This window comes from Anser brachyrhynchus (genome assembly GCF_964034855.1).
Source record: "Anser brachyrhynchus genome assembly, chromosome: 2".
In the NCBI taxonomy this organism is placed as follows: Eukaryota; Metazoa; Chordata; class Aves; order Anseriformes; family Anatidae; genus Anser; species Anser brachyrhynchus.
The window spans coordinates 72712804-72738804 of NC_137695.1; the positions used below are offsets into that span (position 1 = coordinate 72712804).

Below are 26001 nucleotides of genomic sequence, written 5' to 3' on the forward strand. Positions count from 1 at the left end.
GTATACACAGAAAAGACAGAAGCAATTTTAAATCTTACCTTCTGCACATTGGGTTTGATGCATCGAACGAAAAAAGGATTTGAAGAACTCAGTGTTGCCATTAAAGAATGAAGTGATTCCTAAAATACAGGTAGAAAGAAGACAGCACTTCACAAGTGGACTTTTTGTACAAGCAAAATACCCCAGAAAAAGCTCTTACAGCTTAGCACTGCAGAAAGTATCTACTGCAACACCTAGTGGTTCACACCAGAAATTACAACATTATGTAAAGTCATACTGTGAGCATACAGAATAAACGCATGCTTGTTTCTTCCACCAGCCCCTCTGATCAAAACTTTCATCATTGTTCTACAGCGAACAAGATGTACACATTGATAATGAAGGAAACTGTTCATATGGAAACAACAAATAGGAAAATTGCTGTTTCAAGTATCTTTGAATGAGTGTTTAAGACTTAGGATCCATATTTGCAAACTGTTATACTCAAGCAAGCCACAAAGCAAAATGGGGGTCTAAGGTGAAACTAAAATAACTGCAAAAACTAGATTTCCTCTTTTTATTTGAATCACACCATACCCATTCACTTCCCAATTTCCCAGCAATCAACAGCATTTTGTGCAGAGTTCCCCTCTCCTACATGGTGTCTCCTTTTCTTGCTATAAAAGAACACTGTAGTAGTAAATATAAATTAACATGAAGGCAGAAAAAACGTAAAACAGTTCTGAAAAAAAAGAAGTACTTTAGAATATAGTAGCTATTGTTTTGTCAGTAACAGGTTTTCAAACAAATCCCCCTAGCTGACGAAAACTGAGTAAACTACATAGTGGTAAAGAAAATATATCTTACTGAAAGACAACACTTAAGCAGACAGTTGCACAGTTATTTCATTTGATAGCTAACTGCCACCAGTTATTTATTGTATTTAACAATAAAAAGATATGCTATAAGGTACATTAAAAGAAAAATAGAGAAAAAAATATTTTTTTTTTCTCTCCCTCTGAGATTTGGAACTCTGTATGACCCAATACACATTAGACTATCAGTTATCTAAACCTCTAACTGGAGATAAAAATCACAAAAAACCCTCAGTCTTTTTATGATTATTATTTTAATTATACATCCACCCCTTTCCCTCCCGAGCCATCATTCCAACTTGCCCCATTCCGTATCATTAAGTATGATACTCTGTTTTGAACTGAAATCTTACATTTACTTTGCAGAGATACAAACGACTGAACAGGAACATAGCCCACACTCTGAACAGCACTGAAAACTAGCAACGATAACGTTTCACTCCTCAAAGGTGGCACTGTGTGCCAGGCAGCAAAGAGGATACAGAGCAAGCTGCCAAGTAGAGAGAAAATTCACTTTCTAAAGGAGCAACACTGCGTGCCCTACCATATGTTTTTGAGTGAAACTGCCAAGGGCAGTCTGTTGCAACAAATTCTTGCTTTAATCTGCAAACGAAGGGCTTTCTTGGTGATTAAACAGGAAGCGATAAAGGCAACAGGCAGAGCTGTGGACGTGCACAGGAGTTGCTACAGAGCAAAGGGAGCAAATGGTGAAGTGACTGGGAACGTAAATGATAGTTCTGTGGGTTATTTGCCTTTGCTAGCTTCCAGACTAGGAGTCAGAGGCAGCAAATATTAAACAGCAAGAAAATACCAAGACAAATATTTTTGTGTAAAGACAAATATTTACGCTTTAGAAGTAATGGCTTCATTTGCATAAACCTGTGTGAGCATTACGTATCTATGGACCTCTAAGCCAATTCTCAGACTTCTAGCAACACCAGCTACAACACCAGCACAGACTGGAAAGTTGGTCAGTCTAAACAAAGACGATTTGATCTGTTTTCACACTCATCTTTGGTACAGGCATCCAGATTTTACAAAGCTCTGCACACTTTTAAGTCAATGTCAGATGATGAGCCAAAATGAAGTTATCCTTGCTTTAAGCAATAAACTCACACAGATAATATCCAACCTCAGCTATTTGACATGCACCCCCTGGCCCACAATAGTCAGCACTCTGAATTAAATGAATAAAAGTTAACCAGCCTATCCTAAGAACTTTGGACAGCTTTAAAACATGGAAAAATACCCAAACAAATTCATTGGGGATAGCATGACTTGAAAGTCAACCTCTTGTAAAGCACTCTGACTAGTTAATGGTCAGTTACTGCAGCTTTAGCTAAGAGGCAACCACGTTTTGCTTTCATATTTTATCATGTTTTATGCTGCCTATGGGCCCTGATGAAGAAGAGAAGGAACTCTACATTATGTTCTACCTTGCAAAGTGGATGAAAAAATATACTAAATTTCTGTATGTTAACATCTTAAGATCTACTTTACACAGATACAATTAGGTGGAAACAGTACCTTGCCTTATCCCCAAGAGCTAGCAAATAATTTCACCCCACCACAAGTATTTTGTGAAACAAGCAATGATAGCACAGAGCAGGCTGTCCACGGAATATAACATCAGTGTTTTTCAATAAAATACACTGTGTGTGCCCCAGCATACATTCCTTCCTGTTTTGTCCAACAGTCAGCAATAGTCTATTAGGATAAAATCTGCCCTCAAGGGGGTTAAGCCTGCTCCCTTTAAAAAAAAAAAGTGAATGAAGAGTACAAATGTATATTAATTTAAGCAAAATGAAAGACAACTAATCCAGACTTGTACTCCTGCAATTTAGAAAGGGTTTTGTGCCAATCTTTCTCTTTTAAATAATTTGCAGATCGACTTTATGCTAGATTTCAATTTGGTGCCACTTTTGATGGCAGGCCTATAAAGCCCCATAAAAAGCTGTTTAATATAAATGCTTTCGAAGTTAAGTTACAAAGCAATGCAACATCTTAGTGAGATATTTACTCAGTACTTATTTTTCATAGCATACAGGCACTGCTGTACGGCTTTGTGCATTTGTGTGGTTGGCTTTGAATTAGAAAGAAAAAACGAAACCAGAGACCAACTTCATAGTGGAGCTTTAAAATAAGGACAAGTAAACAAGTGAAAAGCAACAGTTTTGTGTGGATGGTGTGATGTGAACTTTGGCTTCTGCTTGAAACTAACTAGTATTCCCAATCAGTTGATTAGTAAGTGCAGTTTCATAGAAGAGACAGTATTGTTTTGATGCTTAATTTTCCACCTGTTTTGATCCACGATTTTCTTTACTGAACAGGGTTTATCTTTCACTGATTAGCTACAGAGCAGAGATGACACAATAACTGACCTTGAACTGTAGACTGACAGTGGGTTTTCGGTGCTTGCTTCCACATTTAAGAGTGTCTTGATTGTTGCGACTTGAAACATGTTCAAATAGATCATAGATGAAATCAAGACTGAAACAGAAAGGAGAAAGAAAATCTTTAAAGTATACAGAGCACACTGTACCACTACAGAATGTAGAGTAAACTCTGTCCCTCAGAAAGCGAATCCTCCATGCAAAAAAAACACTTAAGAATTTTCTCCATAACTTAAACTATGGACTTTGTCTTTGCAGAATTTACTCAGGGGAGCAAAAACAAAAACAAAGAGGTTTTTTCCTCTCCCTTCCTAACATGCCATCATGGAAATGAAGTGTGAAGAATCTTTACTCCATTTTACTCCACTCACTCAACCAAAACTCCAGGTGACTATAATGGGAACTGTACCTGAACAAATGAAATTTCTGTTTTGTTTTGTACCACAACACAAAACAGCTACCCATGTGAGCCTTACTTTCAGATGCTTGCTGTATATGCTGTTTTTCACACTATCACTTTGGTATCCTTCTCCTATCACTTCTATTGATCTGTTAACTTAAATGGAGTTACCACAGGAGTTAAATGGAGTTACTCCAAAACTAGGTCCTGCAGCTTTAACTTACTACTTAAACCTACATACGTCAATTAACAGATGCCATGTCAGATATATCATGAAAATAGAACAAGCAACATACAGAGAGAAATACTTATTAATAGTTTCACCTGCACAGAACAGCTTAAGGGATTTACAAGCAAACAACTCCCACAGCAAGGCAGGATGACTGGATGGGCTAGGGCAGCAGCCAAGAACAGAGACAACCTGGGCTCAGCATCCTCCTCCCCTGTTAGCCCCCGTGCATCCTGAGTCTCAGTCATATGCTTACAGAAAGGCATGTGGTCCTGCTCCAGCTTACAAGGTACTGTAAGGATTGTGAGACCTTACACAACAGAATGACAGGAGGCATGCAAGTACAGAGACATGCAAGACATCCAAGAGCAGACTATAGAAACTCTTCCCTTTAAGCCTTTACTATTAATTTGCACTGTGGTAGGTCCTGAACACTAAGCTTTCAACCAAATTAGGGAATGCCAGAAATACAAGCAAATAGAGCTGTATGTGAAATGAAACACCATGCATGCATGCTGCCTGCGTGGCACCCTGTAATAGTGGGAAACCATCACCAGCCTTCAGTTTCCTTACTCACAAGGTAGCAAGTGAGCTGTCTAGCAACCTCCTGGAGTGAATGGCAATGAGAGGGGGAAATCTGACTCGGTGAGAACTGATTACATTCGGATCTGCTTACAGGCACCTCTGATATTTCTTCTCTGCTCATTTCAACTCTGTCAAGGTCTGATGCTATGCAACATTTAACATACTCAAACCCTGGCAGAATTAGGTGGTATGACACCTCTTACCATGACGTCCTAAACAAAAATCATGGAAATGTACCTGCTTTCACGTAGCAAGTTCAGGAGATCATCTCTGAAAGTATCTCTGTTCTTCTCCAAGATCCCCTGTACATCATACTGGACCTAGCAGGAAACAGAGCTGATTCAAACAACAAGCCCAGCAGTTGAACACCTCTCACAATGGTGGAATTGTAAAAAGCACTGAGGGACCAGAGTGCTTTAGTTACTTTTGAGCAGCCTCAGGGTAAAATTAAGCTAATGAAAATTCTGTTTGGAATAATTTCAGCAAAGAAAAGAAAAGAAAATTACCTCGCCAGCATAGTGCTTCACTCCAAAATTGTGAACAGCAACTCGTGGTTTTACATAAAAAGGATTGTTCTAATTGAAGGAAAAAGAAAAGAGAAAAATATCTGAGGGGCCATGGAGTAGAATAATACAAAGGGTCACATTATCCTCTCAACCCAGACTTAAACAAACCATTGTCTTCCTGCAAACTCCCCAGAAGATTAGTACTCCAAAAGCAACCAACCAACTTATAACGGTAATAGGATTTGTTAGTCTGGACTGCTTCAAATGCAATAATAACAGATTGATAGTATCTACAAAGACATTATACTAAAGCTGAAACCATCTGGCAAACCCTTCTATTAAAGGCATCTCGGAAAGGATGGCTCTGGCTTAAATTGGCAGTTACGAAGATCGGTAGACATATGCTTGTATCACCAAAATTCTTGAAAATATTTCTAGGATTACAAATAAAGGTAATGCTGCTATTCTGTACAGAGGGAACAGCAACACTTTGGAAAATGACATCAAGGTGAATACTTCATTAAATCAAGGGAAATTGAAAATCTAAGTAATCTGAGTTACTGTGGGTTGTCAAAGCTCTAAGAGCTGAATTTGACCTGTTCACCAATATGTAACTCGACCTAGACAATAACAAGGATGTGTTTTCCGTGGTAACTGACTCTAAGTTCTGAAAGCAAGTTGGATCATATCCACAACATCCTCTGCAACTATATGTCGTGTATTTGAACCATGAATTCCTACATAAGAAAAAAGACCCTCCATAATTTGCCCAGAATACATCAGCAAGACATCACATACAGCGTGCTGGGTGTTCAGCTTCTCCAGTAAGGTGGAGTCAGTAGCTTGAGGAAAATGGCTCTCTTCATTGATGAGCGCCAGAAGGCCAAGTTTCTATAACAGTGAAAACAGGCAGAAGATGAGTTAGTGCACAGATGGACACCAATCTTGTCCCTAGTTTGGAAAAATCACAACGTTCTTGAAGGTATTGTTTGCAGAGAAATGCAAAGCCATAAGTACGTGACTAAAAACCCACTCTCCTAGAAGACTGCAATCCTGTTTTCCAGGATATACTCCTTTTGAAACATACAGCATACAATATGCAGGCAAAACAAAGAAATAAAAGCTACTGAAAGAAGCCACAATCTTCTTCATGTAAGGAGTTCTTAGGTGCATACAGTGATTTTGCCTCAGAATACAACTCCAGCCTGCCTTAAAAGTCTCCAATGATCAGCAACTCAGGAGCTCCCCAAGTCTGAACCTTTCAACAACTTTTCTTCCGTGAATTTATTTACTTACTTGATGAACCAACGAGGACTTCTAGCATACACAGTGCCCAGGGGCACAACGAGAGATGTACCATTTAACTATGCATGGCATAAAACAGAACCTCCCTTTGTTTTGCATATGCCTCTTCATAATTTCCTTTGATGTTCCCTACTTCTTGTACTAGAATAGGTGGTAAACAAAGTAAGTTACCCTGCAGTTAATTAATGTGTCCAGCAAACTTCAGGTTGATACAGCCTCTCAGAAAAACACAGTTCTCCAGGTGCACATTTTAATAATTCACTTCCTCTTAGCCTAGAGGAGTCTCTGCCAAACTCCACTGTCCTGATGGCAGTCACATCCTGACACTTGCATCCTCTGCCTACCACCATGGAGTTTCTGTGATTACCTAAACTCAAAAAGCCATGCAAAGATAAATTTATTCAGCCCTCTTGTACTGCTGGCAGAAGTGAACACATGAAACTGTTTGTAACTTAGGCTTTTTCATCCAGCCAGAGAGCATCCAGCCATTTCTAAGCAGTGAACTTGGGTCTCACCTGCCCCTCACTGCTAATATTCCTGTCAATAATTACGGAGAAACTTCGTGATCTTTTACATGTCTCTTTAGTACAAATCAGAACACACATCAAATTATGGATGAAGCAAAAACTGTCAGGCAACAAATGAAGTTTACCCATAATCCAGAAAAAGCAATTATGGGAGAAAGACATGGTCATTCTTTTTGTCCTGTCCTGTCCCCTCCTGCCACCTTGTCAGCCTTCTCTTTTGCCTTGCAAAATCTTCAAAGTAAAAATTATCTTGCATTTTATACTTTAAATGTGGACTTTGTAGTGTTAAATTTATTATTATTATTATTATTTTCACTATAGCAATGAATATTAGTGTCATTAATAGGAAGAAAAACAGGAAGGCAAGCTTCATGACTAAAGACAGACTCTCTACTCTTTTAAATCATTTCCAGATATTCCTTTTGTATATAACCATACACTGTTAAAAGTTACAAGGAAAGATATGTATACCGAGCTTACAATATAATCTAGAATATGTCCATGCATGAAAATGATCACATTAAAAGATCACTACTTAAACATGCAAGAGCTGCTATCATCTACTCTTTTATGTCAGCAGCGTTTTAAAAACATTTTACCTGAGAAAAAGATCTAGAAATCGGTACTGATACCAAATACTTTATTACCTTTTCAATAAGGTCCAAGCACTCTCCGTTGTCTGTCCAGTCAATATCCTCCCAAACTAGTCCTTCCCTAAGGAAAATAAGGAGAGACTTTTTATTGACAACTACAAAGAAAAGATTTTAAATATACAAATGGGAGGAGCTGATGTGTTTGTCTTGCAAATTACTGTGAAATCAGCTTGCTTTTAAAAAATACATAGTCACAGAGTAAGATACTTTCAAAGGAAGCTAAAGTAGCTGGTAATGCAAATTTTGAGTGAATATTTATATTTTCAAAATTCTTTCAAATTTCACCTGTAACCCTTACCTGCTGTATTCCAGTTGCTCCAAGGAAAAGATGTGCTTATTGAAATACTCCTGGAGCTTTTCATTTGCATAGTTAATATTGAACTGTTCAAAACGGTTTACCTAAAAAGAGAAGACATTTTCAAAAATGTATCCATTCAAAGCATTTTACTTTGCAAGTAATGAACTGATTAAAGTTATAACAAATTTAGTAAGTTCCAGTGAAGATGACAAAGCTATGTAGAACAATGAAGCATCAATATCAGACAATTCATCTGAACAAATTTTTGAAATCTACCTCAAAGTTTTCGAATCCAAATATGTCCAAAATTCCAATGGACTTGAAGTCCTCTTTGCTTTTGATTCTGCTGTTGATTTTCTTAATGACCCAAGCAAAACATTGAGAATAAAGTGCCATAGCCATAGAATCTCTGCTATCGATTGCCTGCAACAAAAATAACACACAACATACCAACCAGTGTAACTGAGAACTTACCAGACCTTGACAGTCATTATCCTCCACACAGCCTAAGGCACAGTATAATGCCAGCAGCTTTGTATTCTTATGTACCTTTATAGCAATTGTCTGAATAGTTACCAAGAGTCCCAAATTAAGCTTTAACAGTGTAAGTTATAACAGCAGTATACCTATGTGGCTTTAAAATTAGATTTTAAAACTAAAGCATTCAAAGATTAGAAAATTACAGACTTAAACCGGGGATGAAGAAAATAGAAGAGTAGGAGATAACAATGTAATATTCCCCCTTCCACTAGTAAGCATATTTTGATGTATACCTTTTTCTAATCCCCTTCTTGTAAACAACCTAATTGTTTTTAATGAACGTTTTCAAAAGTGCCTACGTAACACAAATGTCAAACAAGGAAAATTGTCAGCCTGCATGATTATAAATTGGAAAAAATGTTAAGCAACCAGACTTAATAATTACACGAGCCAAGCTACCAGCCCTGGCCAGAATGACTGAATGGGATCTACAGAGATTCCTAGAAGTCCAATTATATTTTTCCCCAAAAAACTACACAGTATTTTTGATAGCAACTTTGATGCATGAGCAGCCAAAGATTTAACTGGACTTGAAGACTGAGCCATATATTGACCAGACCAGGGAAATACGTGAAAAGATGGATGGCTTTACCTGTTGTATACTAAGAGGTGTTAGGATTTCTTCTCCCCTGAGTATCATTGACCTCTGTGTCAATGCTTCAGTTAGCTGTGTGGAGTCTAACCCCAGTAGTTCAGCAGATCTACCCAGAGCTGGCAAAAGGAGACAAATACGTCCTTGAATATATAAGGTTGTGGAACTCATTTGTGGATATTATTATGACAATCAGCATTTAAGATGCTTCTAATCATCTAAGCTTCTAAGTATGTATGATGGGAATTAGAGCTCAAAAGACAGCTAGAATTTCTAGAGTTTTTTCTGTTGCTAACAAAAAAGCACAGTATCATAGATATGCACAATTGAAGGAATTTAGCAGTGGAGATTCATCACAATTAAGTCACATATTTTTTTCCTCTTAATGGTACATATCAAGGATTCGAAAAATCTGCTGCTTACTCCAGCATATTTTTGCAGATACAGAAAGTAAATCACCATCCAGATGAATGCGTTTAAGCTTCCTTTGGGATAATGAGGATAATGAAAACCAGTGATTTTTTTCTTACATGCATATTTTAATTTGCTGTAATGCAGTATATAAAACAGGACATAATGCTATTTTTTATTGCCATATACAAACAAATATTTAAAACATTCACAAGCCTAGTCTTTACACATACCAGCACATGCTTTCATGTTTGTAATTGCAGTATAGAAAGCTCTAAATAAAATATAGCTTCAGTGGAGGTATCAGTTAAGAAACATACTTTTTCACTTAAGTTTGATCAACTTGAGATTATTTCAAACAAAGAATTAAAATAAAATGGAATTTCACTACTATTAATGGAATAAATACATGCTCAAGGTCTTTCCTAATTAAGATCTAGCATCCAGCAACAAAGATTAATCTGCTTCATCTGTTGAAAAGCAAAAAATAAAACTTTAATCAACATTTACAAATGCTAAAAAGCAAAAATACCTTTTCAGTGTTTGTCTTTGCTATGGTTGGATCTATTAGCAATGAATATAAGATTACAAGAGATATTTACATGCTACAGGGAAGCACAGCCTTCTCACCTGTTTTAAAGGACACCTGTGCCCCTCCAGCAGTGATGAACTCAACATTTCCCAGATGCAGAATGCCAGCCAACAGCCTCAAAACTTCTTGCACTTCCTCCTTGCTGAACTGCATCACTTCCATTGCAGTCTGAAATGACATGTGGGCTTCTTAAATAAAACACTCACTGACTCAAAAATGGGGACAAGCACAAACCCACCATGTTGTCAAGCCCTTGCAAGGCAAGTCAGTACTGACAGAAGACTAGCAGGAATTAATTCCTTTGGCTTCAACACAAATTGAATGCATTTCAAGACATTCTGAGGACAACTTGGAACATGCAGGTATCAGTCTGGTTTTAAGAAATCTTTTTGATGCTATAAGGACGCTGTTACTTGCTTTCAAATTCTTTACTAAAATTATATAAACACTGAAATGCCCCACTGAGTTGTGTATTAGACAATTTCAGTGATTTTCATTAATAAATGATAACCTCTACCGTGTTTTTACCAAATTTTGCCAATTAGCCTTGTAGTTAACAAGGCATGTGGAAGGAAACACTGCAACACTGCAATGTGTAGGATTTGTTTGTTTGTTTTCTCAGCCATGGAGATCTCGGAGGAGGTCTTCTACAGCATATTCTGGGCCAGCCATGAAGCCCAAATACAGATCTTACCAGTATGGTCTGAAATGTTACAGTAAAACTGAGAAAGAAAAGCAGACCTATATAAAATGCATTGAATTTATGAATTAACAATATGGCAATGATCAAGGCTCAACTATGTAACAACAAGAACAGCAAATCACTATTGATTGAGAGAAATATCCACTGTTCTCTGACATAGAAGGGGTGAGTGTATACCTTTGGAAATTACCAAAACTTGGGCCTAGTATGCTCCTGTCTGAGATTAGATCATAGCTTTATTCCCTTGCAGTTAAGGTGCATCATGTTATGGTCACTGCAAGTAGACACGACGCACTCCAACTTTCATAAATCGTAAGTTACAAATGGAAAACTTCAGACCCATCCTGCAAATAAAAGTGCAGAGGCTGAAGGTGTATTTTGTTTAGAAGACCTTTCACAACAGAGCTCTAAAAAAAGGCAGCAACACTATGAATTCATTTCCATGCTCACTTTGCGAGTCCTCCTCACTGTCTCCTACACAAAGACAGATACAAAGGAAAGAATGTCTGAAGTGCAGGCATTTGAGAATCACCTTGCTTCCAGGAAAGCATCAATAAAGAAAGTAGGCGGGAGGGCATAAAAAAAAGTTTCACCTAAGTAACATTTCTGGAACTTAAACTGCAATCAACATACAGAAAGGGGATGAATATAATAGGAAAAGACTGGTGAATGCATACTACAGGGTTTCTGCCGGTCTCCCGCTCCACGTAAGCGGCTGGGCAGCCTCACCGTGCGCACGCAGTGTGTCCGCATTTTGGACAGCACACAAACTTCACCTGCCAACTTGATTTCATACTCTGCCTACCCCCTGGATGATTAGCACAAATTAAATGTCATGCTAATCTACTTAAGCTATGTGACTATAATTTAGGTAAATTACCAACTTTTCCAACAGCCTTCCCACCAGATTGGGAAGTTTTACATTAATAGTAACTGCTGCATCAAATACACATTTATTTTTCAATTTGGCAAAGAGATTAAAATAGCTAAGCAAATATAATTTGGTGAAGGGCATAAAAGTGTTTATTTCTATTGATTTTTAAAATCTACTGTGCATAACCTTAGTTGGTAAGCAAGTTGGTAAGCAATTAGGAATTATCCTAACAGTCAGTATACTTTAATTGCTATAGCTAATTGCTGACATAGGTATAAAGCTGTTCAGAGAAAATCTCCATCAGGACTTGTTTTTTAATCTGTTTACATTTTACTCATCTCTACTCTGTATTTTACTGCATACAACTGGATTTTCCAACTGCAGTTGAAAGAATCATAGAAGCCCACGTGCTTCACTCCCCACACACTGCACTGCAGCCTTGGTCCAGCAGGCACTACATGATCCATATAAAGCTTTAGAATGAAAAGACAGCGGAAACAGGCATGCCTGCAATGTAAAACAATCTGCTAAAACAAATCCTTCTCTCCACAAGAGGCAGGCTACTTCCAGTTGCTTTATGTTCTGACATTTTTATGCGAACAATCTTACATAAATAAGAGACATAAAATAAGCCTTTTTATAAACATAACTGGCCATTTTACTACGGATATAGTGGTTCTATTTATACTGGGGGAAGGCAAAGGAGGGAAAGCAAATATACTACTTTATTTTGTGATTTTTTTTTTTATGATGAAGAACAAAGGGCAACCCTATTGTTGGAGGATGTTTGGAATGAGTCAGGTTTAAAGGCAGGACAACAGAACGTGCTTTCTGTGCACACCTGTGTTTATGATGCTTTGTTTTATTTCAGATACAGGCTACGCTGACAAAGGGACTACAGTTTACGTTTACTTCACAACATGCTTCTCCAGCGGGGAATATGGATAGTTTTCTTACAAATAAAAATGGGTAGGTTCCCTAAACTCCTGTAAATATCCCTACAGCTGGGCATGTTGGGAAGTGCAAAGGCATGTAAATGCTTTACTATCTTCTCATCTGATACTCTTTTCATTCCAAAATTTAATCATTTCACTTAATTATAACCCATTGTGAAACAATAAAAAAATAAAAAATCAAGCACTGGAGGTGTGACATGACACATGCTCGCAATAACAGTGGCGTGTTATGAGAAAATCTAAGTCCCTGTCAGCTTAGTGTCTCTATGGGAGAGCTCCACACAGAGCCAGAATGTCAGAGAGAAACACAGGTAAGTACAGGAAGGCTTTGTCCCCTGCTCTATCAATAGGCCCCAGGCATCCACTCCTCTGGTGTTTTTAAAGCATAAAGAATTAGTGAAACAACTCACAATGACTTCTTTGAAAGAATCCTTGTCACTGATTGTCTTATCCGCTATGCATCCAGACTGATTCAGGTAGTGGTAGTTCTCCGGTACAGATAAGTAAAAAGCATCTGATGAAGGGTGAGAATAGGAGGAATGAAAAAAAATCCACAGATTAATATGTCAGAGCTACACAGTTCACAATTCATCTTCTTCTCAGAAATTATCACAATGTAGCGAATAACATTTTATATTAAAATTAAACGTGGTGTTTTATTTTGCTTTGTTTAGCTGTACAATGGAGATAATTCTATTTTTTAGCATGCAAAGACAGCAGGCCCAAAGGCAGACACTGAGACAGCTTTAGGCAAATTTGCACATATACAAATGTCATTTCTTTTGTTCAGTAGATTTATTCTTTATGAGAGAGGATTAGAGGAACCAGAATTCTTCTCTTTGTTGCTGTGGAGTTATTTAGTACCAGCAAAAATATGCAACTTGAACATGGTGAAGCATGTATGTCCCTGAGTAATTTTCCCAGGGCCACAGAAGAAGCTGAGAGAAAAATGACCCACAGCTTGGTGACATTCTTCAACTAAGCAGGTTACTTTATCAGGTAGAGCTCAAATTCATGCCCAGTGAATTCCAGCTGAATAAATAATCCATTTTGCTGCTTGGCTTATTGAGTTTCTGCAGTTATATTCTCTGCTGCTGTCACTGTGGCTGACTGCTAACAGAAAGCCACTACAGTTGTGTGACTTGAGCTTTGCCACTCACCTTTCTCTCTCTCTTCTACCCCTGCCAGCAGAGCATAGAATATATGATAATTTCTTTCCCCAGGGTTTTGTCTTACTACACGGTTCTGTCAAAGTAAAAAATAGTTTTTATTTAAACAGCCATTTTCAAGAAGAACTTTTTTTTTAAATCTTCAGATACAAAGAAAATATTAAATCAAACTAAATTAACTGAGCATGAACAAATGACAACTTACTTTTTCCAATAAATCTATAGCAAAGAACAAAAACTCCAGTCAAGGAATAAAACAAAAAGCAATTAACACACAGGCTATTTTTAATTTTAATTCTTTCATTTGAGACAGTAGGAAGAGTATCATGGTCTTTTCTTACTACGTGCTTTTTATCATAATAAGATTAATAAAGTAGCAACAATGATAATATTACAACAGTTACAATACGGATGTGTTCCCAAACCTTCTCCTTTCATCCCACCAAAACTGGACTTGTCTTTTCCTGCATTTTAAACAGCATCTACTTTCCTTTAATTTGTCTTTTATCTAAAGCTTGGGAGCAGCCTTAAGGATGAAATTTGTTCCACTGCAAAAGCAACTTATGTTCAAAATACTAGGCAGGATTTCAGAAGGTGAAGCCACGAGTATATTTCCCCCAAACAGAGAGGCAAGATGTAAAAAATTTCTGCATCGGTTACTCCAGGTACTATTTTGAAACAGCAAGCAGAGTCCGTGATCTCCCTGTCTAGTCAGCTGTGTTTTCATCTATACAGCCTCCCATCCCCTGGCTGTATTCCTCATCCTCATTCCGCGCACCTCTGGTGGAGCTGACTCATAGTCTAATTTTCCAAATCTAAGGACAAATCATCAGGACAAATCAAGGACTTGACCCACCCACCCTCACACTGCAGAAACTCAGCAGCTCTTCTCCTTCAAGTACTTTTCCAGTAACTGAGAAATTAATCTTCAGATAAAATGAACGAGGGAAATAGCTGACAACTGAAGTTATCCCCAAGAACTAAGGCTCTGTTAGCTCACTACTTAGGAGCATGAAGGTGAACCACTCTAAGCAGCAGCAGTACAAAATTATGGTCCTCTGAGAGTATACACATCGTGCCCTACCACAAATGAATGTTTGCACAAACACATGAAGGATTTGGTGTTACTACTTCTTTTTCCCAACGTAAATCAGGTCAATTTAACTGTGCATGTTTCAGAATAGGGTGAAAGGACAGAAGAGGGTACATGCAACTTCACTCTCAGCCCTCCACAGAGGAGGTACATACAGGCTGTCTGCAAACACAAGACAAATCACCAAACAAGGATACAATCTATAATTTTTCCTCCCTGAATGTTTCCTTTCTGACAGATGTTCAGCTGAATAAACTTCCCAAAGCGACTTGAGTTGTTGTTGTAAACAGTCTTCGCATTGCCAAAAGCTTCCATAATTGGACTGTGAAAATACAGAATGACAGAAGTGTTAAAGCGTGACCAGAATGCTGACAGTTTCACAGGGGACTGGTGAATGGGATAGCACTTGGTAAAGCCTACTTCTGACACCTTCCTCAGCCATAATCTACATCCTCAGTACTACCTTCAATTTACTAACAACAGACATCTCAATTTTCTACCAAGATATGAAAGTATTCAAGAACAAGACGACTGATAGTCCTAAATTACTCAGCAGCTTAATCTGTAACTGTGCAAAAGACACAAGCAATTCTCATTATAGTACTCAAATCATAGAAATAAAAAATCTCAGTGCATGCAAATTGCTATACAGATGTAGGGAAAATAGTCCTTATCCTAAGGCAATTAAAAAAACAAAGATACAGCAGAATAAAGATAAAAAAGAGATTAAGCATAATAAACAAAGGTAATAGCACCTCAAATTGTCTGTTTTTTAAATAGCTTAGACCCATGTGTTATTTCGTTTGAGCACTGATTGCTTTTTACTCTTGTGTAGAGAGTCCACCTTATCTGATGCATTTACTCATGTGTCTTATCAGTTCTCCTTATTCTCCCTTTAGCACTTGCACGCTTTATCCTCACTGTGCTGAATATTGTTCTTCCTTACCTGCAGGCCATACAAACCAATAGTTTCTTCCTCCCATTACCCATTTCCCTCACTGATTATCTGAATTCAGCTACAAATAAAAAACGAAAGCCACCACTAAATAGTCCTTCTCAAAACCATGAATCTTTTTGCTTCATCCCACTGTGCTCACATCTCTCTGAGAGCATCCAGATGATCAGTCAATTATAAGTTATTTAATTAATTACTACTCCATCAGCAGTACAGACAACTCCTATAAAAACTAGTGAGCATGCATTGTATTGCACATGTAGAGGGACCGTCTCTAAACTTTTTCTCAGCGATTCAGTCTTTTCCTAAAAATGAGACCAAGACAATACCAGCAATAATTTGCACAATCCTACATTAGGAAGTAAGCAAGGTTACTTGATTCATTAATGAGCAGTAAAAGTAGTAAAATATTCAGAGCAGTAAAAGGCATATATATGGGGGTTTCAAAGTAGCAAAATACTCTCCAGTCCTTCAGAGCTGTCTGAAGTGCCTGGAGACCATCAAGCAATTTCCAACCAACCAATTTTCTGTTAAACTTACCACACCTTAATAGGTGTTACGTGAAACAGCAATAGGGCCTCTGGTACCAAACAAAACCAAAATTGTGTTTTTCCATTAACCCAGGTTTGAAGTACTTTCATCTTCTAAGACTGTCTCACCTCTGTTAACTGACCCTTTGTCCAACACCCAGGGCTACATGCACACGTATGAAGGGAGTACCTGCTCTCAAGTATAGCTTGCTCCACACAGGAGGTCTTCTCTCTGCAAGACAGTTCCAGCGAATGTTGGCTCATTGCAGACAAGAACTTGAGGATCAGCTTAGTGCTTTCTGTCTTACCAGCACCACTTTCACCACTGAAAGAAGAAGAGGAGGAAAGTGTTTTGATGGTTCTAGCTACCAGGGAAGAAGTCCTTTACATGGCCAGCCCTCCAAACTCTCAACTCCTGGAGGTCAGGAAGTCTGGTGTGATTAGTTACAATTCTCAAACAGCAACAGAATACGCCTTTAAACTTGCTGAATATGACATTCAGAACAAAATTCAAGCTATTCTTAGACTTTATACCACTTTCCAGATGGCATTTTAAGGCATTTATTGCGTAAAGATGTACACAATACCCACGAGGCAAAGAGCAGCTCTCTGAACACATACCATCCAACAGTTCTCATGAAAACTGAAAAACAAAGTTAGCACAAAGGCACAGCAAAGCTCAGTGAGAAAGTCCAGAGTACGAAGGTTTCCCCAGCGTGAGTTAGGCTGGGAAAGTTTGGGATTATCCTGCAGCAATCTAGCTAAGGAGGGAGTCCTGCCGTGAGGAGGATGTCAGATACCAGTGCATACAGGTTACTACTGTAATTAACACTGATATTCATAGTAACTTACATGTTCTTTAAACTTTTTATATACCTATCCAAATGAACTATATTTATGAGTTCAAAATAATTGTCACCTCTCAGAGATGTAAAATCTCTCCTCTTAACTGACAGAACAAAGCTATTTGATAATGCTACACCGGCGTTTGAAAAAAAAAAAACAACTATTAATAAGCAATCTTGCTGATACAGCAGAAAGCAATGCACTCAATTTCTCTGCAAAACAAATGGTCTAAAAAGATAAGGTGTAAATTTGGCTTGTTTCCCCAGTATTGTTTCCCTTCGATTATGTAACTTTATAACTAAAAGCATACTATGAGCCTTTAAGAAACATAGCCTGCAGTTAAAGTTTGTCCAGTTTGCTTACTTTTCAAGTGAAGTCATAGCATTATATTCTATGCTATAGCCTAATTCCTAGTTTTCCTAATTTCTAATTAAACTGTACCTAATTTTGGTTTACTCCCAATGAAAGGAGGTGTATTTTGGTCTTAACCTACCCTTTTCATTGTAGCAAGTGGGAGTTTTGTCACTGGCTTTGATGGACTACAACTGAGCACGTGGAGCAAGTTTAATTGAGTTGACAGTCGTTTGTTGTGCCATTATTGAGTGCTGACCCTGGTGATTTTAGGTCATGGCAAAGGATAATGATGCTTTCTAGTACAAAGCAAGTAAGAAAGGTACAGCCTGAGGAAGCAGCATGTAATTTTCCTGCAAATGAATTCCAACTATTACAAAAATCACCAGGGAAGAGGCATTCAGAATACAAAATGAGATACAGAGTTTTGTAGCTGAGATTTAAGTGTTTCCCCCAAACAATCACCAGATCCTTAAGACGTTTCATAAAACTTAATACAAGATACGCTATTTGCTGAAATGTTCCAGAATGTATGATTCATCATACTTCTACTATCTCCAATTCTGTAGTATTTTTAATTTAGTTTTACCCTTGATGTCTGGGACTCCAAATTATAAATACCTTCCCCTAATGCTTTTTCAGTATTCATCCCCTTTCTCTTCGCAGGCCAGCACCCACTCATGCTCAGGCCAACAAAGCAAGTATTTAATATTCCATTTATCTAATACTGTCTCCCTGTACACCAAAGGACTAGCAAAACATTGCTACTTCTGGTTTTGAAAGAGCTTCACAAACGCCAGCATCATCTTTGCCTGATGCAAAAACCTTAATACAGCAACACACACCTCTTCCTGCCTAAATTCTCACCCTCCAAGCCAGGTAGATAGCATACATGCAGTACATAGCTCAACATCAAGGATCTGGATGCCATGAAAAATATCTGATCTTCTGCTGACAACATCCTTCCTCTGCCCACATCTTCCATCCTATGCTCCAAAGGAGCACCTGTAGTTCTGGGGAAGCTGAGACCCACCCCCGAGTAATCAAGAACAATTCTTGAATAGAGATGGTCAAAGTTGACGGGAAATACTTCCCATGCTTATTTCTATCATAGCTAGTATCTACACAATTATATCTTCTTGATTTTTTTTCTTAGAATGTGACAGGCTCAGAACTGGGTCAGGACAATGACCTACCTGCCCACTGCATACCTCTGATGGCCTCCAAATGGAGATGCCCAGGAAAGACATGGTCTGTATTTCCTTTCTGTGTTCTTCCAGCTTCCAGTCATTTGCTGTTCAGAGGGCTGCAGATCTAGACCCCAGTTTCTGTGTGTTTTGTAACCTCAATGAATTTATCTTCTATGAGTTTCTACATGAGCCAATTCTACATACAATCATGCTATACTTCTGATTACAATTTTTTGGCCTGTGAACTACCTCCAGTTCCACAAAATTCTCTTGGATATAAAGCAAAGGGAAAAGGGCTTGTACATAGTACTCAAGATACGAACAAAGGATGGATTTACCCAATAATCTCTATTTTGTTCTCTATTCATTTATTAGTAAGCACTTGATTCTATATAGTTCTACAACCACTACCAAACATTAGGTGGATGGTTCCTGGACCCCTCTAGCATGGCAGTAAGATCTCACTCCTACATGGTGTTGCTCAGCTTGAGACATGATTTTCTGCACATCAAGTTGGCTCTATATCATTCCTTTGCAAAATGCTTTATAAAAACATCATTAACCAGATGAAAACAAAGAACAAGCACACTAAACTTCAAAGTTGTTTACTCAACCTCTTCAGTACATACACTGGCAGTAGATTAAATTGGATTGGTCTTTCAGACTCCTTACAAAACCTACATCTACAAAGATGCTGCTAAGGCCAGTAAAAGAAGGGTGAATTTTTTAGTACCCAGTCAACCTTTTGAGCAACTCTTTACTCCATGAGTTTAAGTGCCCAGCTTGTTTCACATCACTATATTCAGTATTCTGAATATACTGTGTGACAGCAACCTGCATGGCTCTCACTTAGGAGATCTTTAACCTTCCTCCATGACTTGTTCTACCCTGGGCATCTCACAAAGGGCACAGCAGTCTGAACTCTGGACTGCTGCAATGGAAAAAGGGTCACTATGAGACACTTCTCTTTCTGAAGGACATAATGCAAGCGAGGCTGTATCAACACAACTGTAAATCACTTCTCAGTTCTGTCTTCTGGCTTTAAATCCCCGAAGACAGATAGACACAGAATAGCTCCCCTCAGCAAATACTGTTCTTCAAACACACAAGTGAATTGTGGTGTGTCAGTCTCATAAGAAAGTTTTCCCATCACAAGCCTGGGTCTCACCCAAAGAGCAGTTTGTTTTATGTTGATCTTCAAGCTAAAGAACAACAACAAAAATGTCAAGCCATCAGATGATAACAAAGAGAACAAACTGCTGTCAGACTGTGATTTCCCAATCGTGCCACCAACTTGAATATAATTCAGGATGACTCTTGCTGTTCCTTGTATTGGTCTGCATGTCTTCTGAGTGCTTTAAAGCAGAACTACTACCATTGTATCAGAGAGAAGAGTGTTTCCTTGCATGTGTATGGACTAGACCACCTTAAACAAAGCAGCAACAAAAATAAAACCAAAAGATATTTTCCTATTCTTACATTAAAGGGGAGTGGGGGCTTGAACTTAGTCCCAACTCGTGAACATGTCATCTAACCACTGGGGAAATGAGTTTCTTCTCTTGATCAAGACAAGCTGCTTGACTGCTCCTTGAGTACAAGGGACTCCCCCTTTGTGCTCCTGCTGAGGCACCCAGATTTCTGACCGGCCAGTCAGCTCAACTGGTGGGCATGCCATTTCACTTTCTGTGAATAGCAGCCATGCCAGCTGAAAAATCAGAATACATTAATAGTTTTTAATGCATTTGTGGTAGCATCAAATTTAAATTGAAAGGCTTTTTTTCCTGTTTCGTTTTAAATGAAACTGGACTTTGATGTAAGATTGAGATCAACATGAAACTAAACATTTGTTGATGTAGACATTTTTGCAAGAAAACTTTAGTTCAATAACCATATAAGCATCTTTTAGCCTGGAGAGTGAAAATACCATTTCACATCTGCATTAATATTCTGGTGCCCAGGCTGTGCACAGCTTCTTCAACATGCCATTTTGTTGACATTTTAGGCTGCAAAGTCTTCTGTATGCAGCAGTATAATGAATTAAAATAAGCTTGTGTAACAGAACGATAAATAAACATCTTTAGATGACTCCATTTAATATTCTCTCTTCCATATCTCCTCCTTTTTACCTTTGCTGTCTCGTTATACTGTAAAAATGGTCTCAGATTTCTATTACATTTTGAGTCACAACTGATGACAGCTGTTGATCCAGGTTCTTTCCTTAACCCTCTTATCTTACCCCATACAGAAAAATATTCCAACTATTTCAACAGTCCAGAAGCTTTTTATTATTATTTTACAGGTTTTTGAAGCCAATACCACATACATTAGAAAGCAGCTCCAAAACAAAACTGAATTATATCTAGATGCCAGCAGGGGGCACTGTAAGTCCAGAGAATCACAAGTATTCAGTGCTTTATTTCACAGGACTGTTTGTTACAGGAGCTGTTGAGTCTTCTGATTCCTGTATGAGGAGCAAGTGAAAACTGCACATCAGAATGTGAAAGTTACTCTAATAATTGACTCAGCTTAATTGGATGTCACTGCTTAATGTGTTTTTCTGATTGGAACAAAGTTTTCCTTTGTACCATGCCCTCAATAGCATGCTTTAACTTTTGGTTATCGCTGAAGTGGTCAGGCAGTTGAACTTGATGAACTTCGCAGGTCCCTTCCAAGTGAACTATTCTATTCCATCTCTTACATGAAATGCAAGACAAAAACATTTGCCTGATTTCAGACGTGGAAGAGCTCCACTGGACCAGATTTTCAAATGCCAGCAGTAACCAAGAAAGCCTGACAGTGACTTGTTGCAACATCTCAATCTAAACCAGTAAAAGATACAGGCATGAGCAGAATGTGGGAGATGACTAGCAAACTGCTATACTTTAAATTCTGATGCCTCAAACTAAGAATGCAATCATGGGAACTTTTGAAAACCGTTAGTGATTAAAAAAAATACTGGTCCAAGTCTTTCACAGATACAGCAGATAATACTGCTTTAGGAAAGTAGATCTTACTTTTTATTTTTTATTCTGAATTGCACGTTCCTTCATATTTTGTAGAAATAGGAAACACCTGTATAAGATTGTATTATGGCACTTCTCTGAAACATGGAACTTACGCAGATCGTTGCTTAAACCCATGGCCAAAGTAAGCTATTTTAAAAGGGACTGCTAGGGTAAAACTTCTCCATATTATGGTTTATCTGTACCAAGGTTTACAGAGCAGGGACTGCTGGAGACTCCTCTGGAACACTAGAGACCTCTGCTTGCTTCCTTTTTAGGACACAACATGCTTTCCTCTTGGCAGCTTGTGAGGAACTGGAAGGAAAGGTAAAATACGTGGGCCAGTACAGAATAAAATTAACAAAGATACTAATGGCTACCTGCTAGGCACCAGAAATTATTTCAGACCCCAAATCTCAAGTATGTGGGTTGTTCACAAGTAATTAGCTGACATTACACCATGAAATAACAACTCCAGTCTATCTAATTTCACAAAGATCTTCATGCATTTCACTTGGAGTGTCATCTGGACTCATCTTTTAATGTACAGCACTACATATTAAATTAAAAACAACAACAACAAAAAAGTTGAAAATTGAAAAAAAAACACACAGCCCACCTGTGTCTTTGTCATTACCAGACAAGACCTGCCCAGAGGAAAGAGCAGGCAGAGACTGAGACCTGAGAGCTTTCAGAAACTTAAAAACAGACCTAGCTGTGTTGCACCTGATCTGCATTTCTAACAACAGCTCGTGTGCTGAACTACATGCGCCAAATCCTCTTCTTAACCAGGAAACCTTGCAAATTGTTCTGCAATTTTAAAAGCCTGTAGAAATTGCCTATTGCAAAAGGTGTTGCTCTCACTTTGCCTCATCCCCTCTCTGCCCCGATGGCTGACAAGTGCTTTGGTCACCCTGCTGTCGCATGGGCTCCCACAGAGGTCAGGAGACAGCCAGTATCATGTCACCTTGTGCCTGAGTACACTTTGAAGACATTTGCTTGTGCTGTTGGCTGCAGGATGGCGAGAGCAAACAGGCACAAAAATACTGCAAAGGGGAGAAAGGAGAGGGAGGGGAAACAAATTCTCACTCCATCATGCATCAGCCCCTGTACGGAACCTGAAGGTGCCACACTGCGATTGCCAACAAGCTGGTCCTGCTGATCTGGTGAGCGAGGATTTGGTTTCCCCTGTGCTTGTGTGAGCCAACGCAGCTGAGCTGGCAGGCTGGGGGGAAAGGGAGCCACACCAGGCAAAGAGCTGGCTCTGTTCACTGCTCTTCTGAAGCCAGAAGGAAGGAGGAGCTGAAAACTGCTAAAAGCTATTGAAATGCCAACTGCTCTCAATGTACATTAGCAGCAGTGAGATCCTGAGCACCAGTGATGCAGTGGATCAAATGGGAGGCTATTAAAATGCCATTAAATTAAGGCACAATAAGATTAAGAAAGTAAAAGTGATCAGGCAGCTGAAATAGGAAGGATTTTCTCTTTTGCTGTCGTTATTTACAGCATTTCTCAAGACTGGTATAGATTTATTTATTTTTTTCCCCCTCTAGATGCAGGTTTGGGGTATAGTGGTGACAAATTACTGAGCTGCAAGGGATGCTTTTTAGAGGTCTGCAGAATAATGAGTTGCAATTTCAAAGATCTCTGCCCAAACTGATGGTTTAAAAGCCTGCTTTCTTTTGGAATTTTCCTCTTCATTCAGTCTGAATAGCTGTCTCTTAACCACCTTGAGGTACACCGTCAGGGATAATCAAAGCAGCAGCCATTTACCTGATGAGGATACACTGGTTGTCGTGACGCTTCCAAAGGCAGCGGTAGCACTCGTTGGCCACAGCAAAGATGTGAGGTGCGATCTCTCCCATGTGGTGCTTGCTGTATCGCTCCATGGCAGCGCAGTCATACAGCCCTGGGATGGTCTTGTAAGGGTTCACAGAAGCAACTATGGAACCGATGTACGTCTGCAAGCACAAAATCCCCCAGAGCTGTTATTAGAGATGGGGTAGAGCAGAATAACAGACCTCACAAATGAAAGACAGTAAACACATTTGCAAAAGCCTACCAATCCTCATGGAGTTTGGATAAAGTTGGCTAGTAGTTCTCCCCACTTTTGTTCTTTGAACAAGAGCAACAGAAGGGTAAAAACTGTTTCCACCTCTCCGGGTTTTCATGCTTACCCTGTCTACAACACAGAGCTTCCCAGCTCAGGATTAGTCCCTGCATTAATGCTATTTACTGCTGCGCAGGAGCATCAACGAGCACCAGTGAACATGTGCTTTTCACACATTCTTAGGGACTTTATGAACTTTCCAAACATGACTGTATCCATAGGTCCTGAGCACTGCTGCAAAAGTCTGCTTTTCTATGCACAGTATCAAAATCCTTCTCTGCTCCCCATTTTTAAAATTGGAGTATCAGGCAACATGGTAGACACTAGCATCGTTACAGGGTAACAGGCCCTAAGAAAAGTACATGAACTGGCAGATGCTGCCAAAACACTAAATTTATGCAACTTAATATACTACTGCTTTGATGCACAATGGCAACTGACACGACATTCCATTTCTCTCCTGTTGCAATTAGAGAGCACATCAGTTAAAACCACCCAGGTAGTAGCTTATACCCATTCCCATTGCCTTAACTCATTAAGCTGTGGTAACGTGATCATGTACAACAGCCTATTTGCACTGCTACTCATTTTCTGTCTTTTCCATCTGCTTCACAGTCATCGTCTAGCCACCTGAATATATTTTTCAAATAAAATCAAATTACGTGAAGCAGGAGATAACGTTAAGCACACTATCTCCAGAATTTCCAGTACATTTCTGGGGCATATAAAATTAATTGATATAGCATATGCGGTGTTACCACTGTGATACTAATTTCACTTTGTTAAGCACTCTGAGGTTACACACCAGAAGGTAGCACCTGGTTTCAAACAGCCCTGCTGTGGCCTTACAAAGATCTGGGCTGCAGCTCTGTAGCACGGTCCCTGTGTACATACAGATGCTCTGTCAGCAGATAACCCTGTCATCACCAACAGGAATTGGCTATGAAGCTCACAGCAGGGCTGGGGCTCTCTTCGTGTATGCAGCACCTTATCCTCAGAGGGCTCCAGGAAGGGGTCCCATGTCCTCCACCTGCAGCATGTCCTCCAACAAGGCACCACAGGGGCACTTGTAAAGACTCACCGACCACCAGCTCCCTCATGCTTTCCTCTCTTTCAATCTCTTCCATGTCTCCACAGCATTTGTGTTCCACATCTACCTGCCTCCTTTCTCTTCTCCTTAATTAATAAGTAATTATCACTGTGTATCTGCTCTCCTTTCTCACTGTTATCCTGGTGCTTTATTTCCCATTATCCATCTGCTTCATCCGCTGTTAGGCCCAACACTAGTAGCAGCTTTTGCTACGGGGACTACAGCGATGTCCTTGAAATGATGACAATTTTATTAGATGCAAGGGGAATGTTCCTCCTCACTGTAACTGACGTGTATTTTACAGAGCTGTGAGCTCTCAGTCTGTATGTTTTATGAAACTGCCAAGCTGTACAATAGCTTGTAAGGTTTCAGTTAGAGGAAAGATCCCATTTCAACACGAGATCGTATCACAGGGCAATTAGAGCATTGAGACAACAGTTTAATTTCCTGGGATCATCTCCTCTTGGGTTCTTAAATAACTAATGAGCAAGTCCCTAGGAACAAACTTCTTCAGTTTGATATGTATTTCAGCACAGATTGCATGGGCAGAGATATATATATAATATTTAATTACATGAATGGTTTATTGGTCAATGCCTGCACTGTAGACTGCTATGGATCCACCTCTTTACCTTACTAACAAGTCTGACTGAAGTCAGAAGTAGGAATAGTAACTTGAGGCACACCATCAAACCAGACACTACAGCAAACAAGCAAACATACGAACACTGGTACCACCCAACTTTATAACTGTAAATACCCACTTTACAGCTTCTGCGTGGTCAAGCACATAACAGACCACCACCACAATACTCCTTCTCCGTCTTCCAGTGATAAAGCACTGGCAAAAAGCACCACTGCTGACTACAGTGCAACTCTTCTTGCGTCTCCTATTTCAAACCCTGCGTATCATGAGAGCAGCCCACTTCTGCACCAGCTCTCTTGACGTGAGACGATCTTTCCCATGGCTTCACCAAAACTTTTTCAAAATGACACAGGCAGTTCCAGATCTGTGAGCAGGTTCTGTTCCAAGAGTCACTTGCTCCGACACTCCCAGGTTTGCTACTTTTCCTGTCCACTCACCATCCCGTGCTCTTACTAGCAGCAGAATTTCACTGACACCCAGTCCCACTTTTGCCAGCCTCCACCCTGGCACCCCAGGAGCCCCCCAGTCAGGGAGCTGGGGCACAGTCAGACTCACAGACAGGGAGCAGGTGCCAGCAATTCACCCTGTCCCATGCAGGGCT

At 39.2% G+C, this 26001-nt stretch overlaps 1 protein-coding gene across 3 annotated transcripts in view; it reads right to left on the reverse strand.

Annotated features, from left to right (window-relative positions):
• Positions 1–26001, reverse strand: part of MYO10 (myosin X) — a 552927-nt gene that overhangs the window by 56138 nt on the left and 470788 nt on the right. For all 3 annotated transcript variants that reach the window (XM_080580154.1, XM_080580153.1, XM_080580152.1), the window contains exons 4-19: positions 23328–23515; positions 16356–16490; positions 14878–15002; positions 13793–13806; positions 13579–13663; positions 12829–12932; positions 9924–10053; positions 8883–9001; positions 8027–8173; positions 7751–7851; positions 7447–7513; positions 5766–5858; positions 4968–5036; positions 4699–4781; positions 3236–3344; positions 39–119 (exon numbers count right to left, since the gene is read on the reverse strand). In XM_080580154.1, the coding sequence (XP_080436280.1) occupies positions 39–119; positions 3236–3344; positions 4699–4781; positions 4968–5036; positions 5766–5858; positions 7447–7513; positions 7751–7851; positions 8027–8173; positions 8883–9001; positions 9924–10053; positions 12829–12932; positions 13579–13663; positions 13793–13806; positions 14878–15002; positions 16356–16490; positions 23328–23515 (1650 nt within the window). The remainder of the gene's footprint in view (positions 1–38; positions 120–3235; positions 3345–4698; positions 4782–4967; positions 5037–5765; positions 5859–7446; positions 7514–7750; positions 7852–8026; positions 8174–8882; positions 9002–9923; positions 10054–12828; positions 12933–13578; positions 13664–13792; positions 13807–14877; positions 15003–16355; positions 16491–23327; positions 23516–26001) is intronic.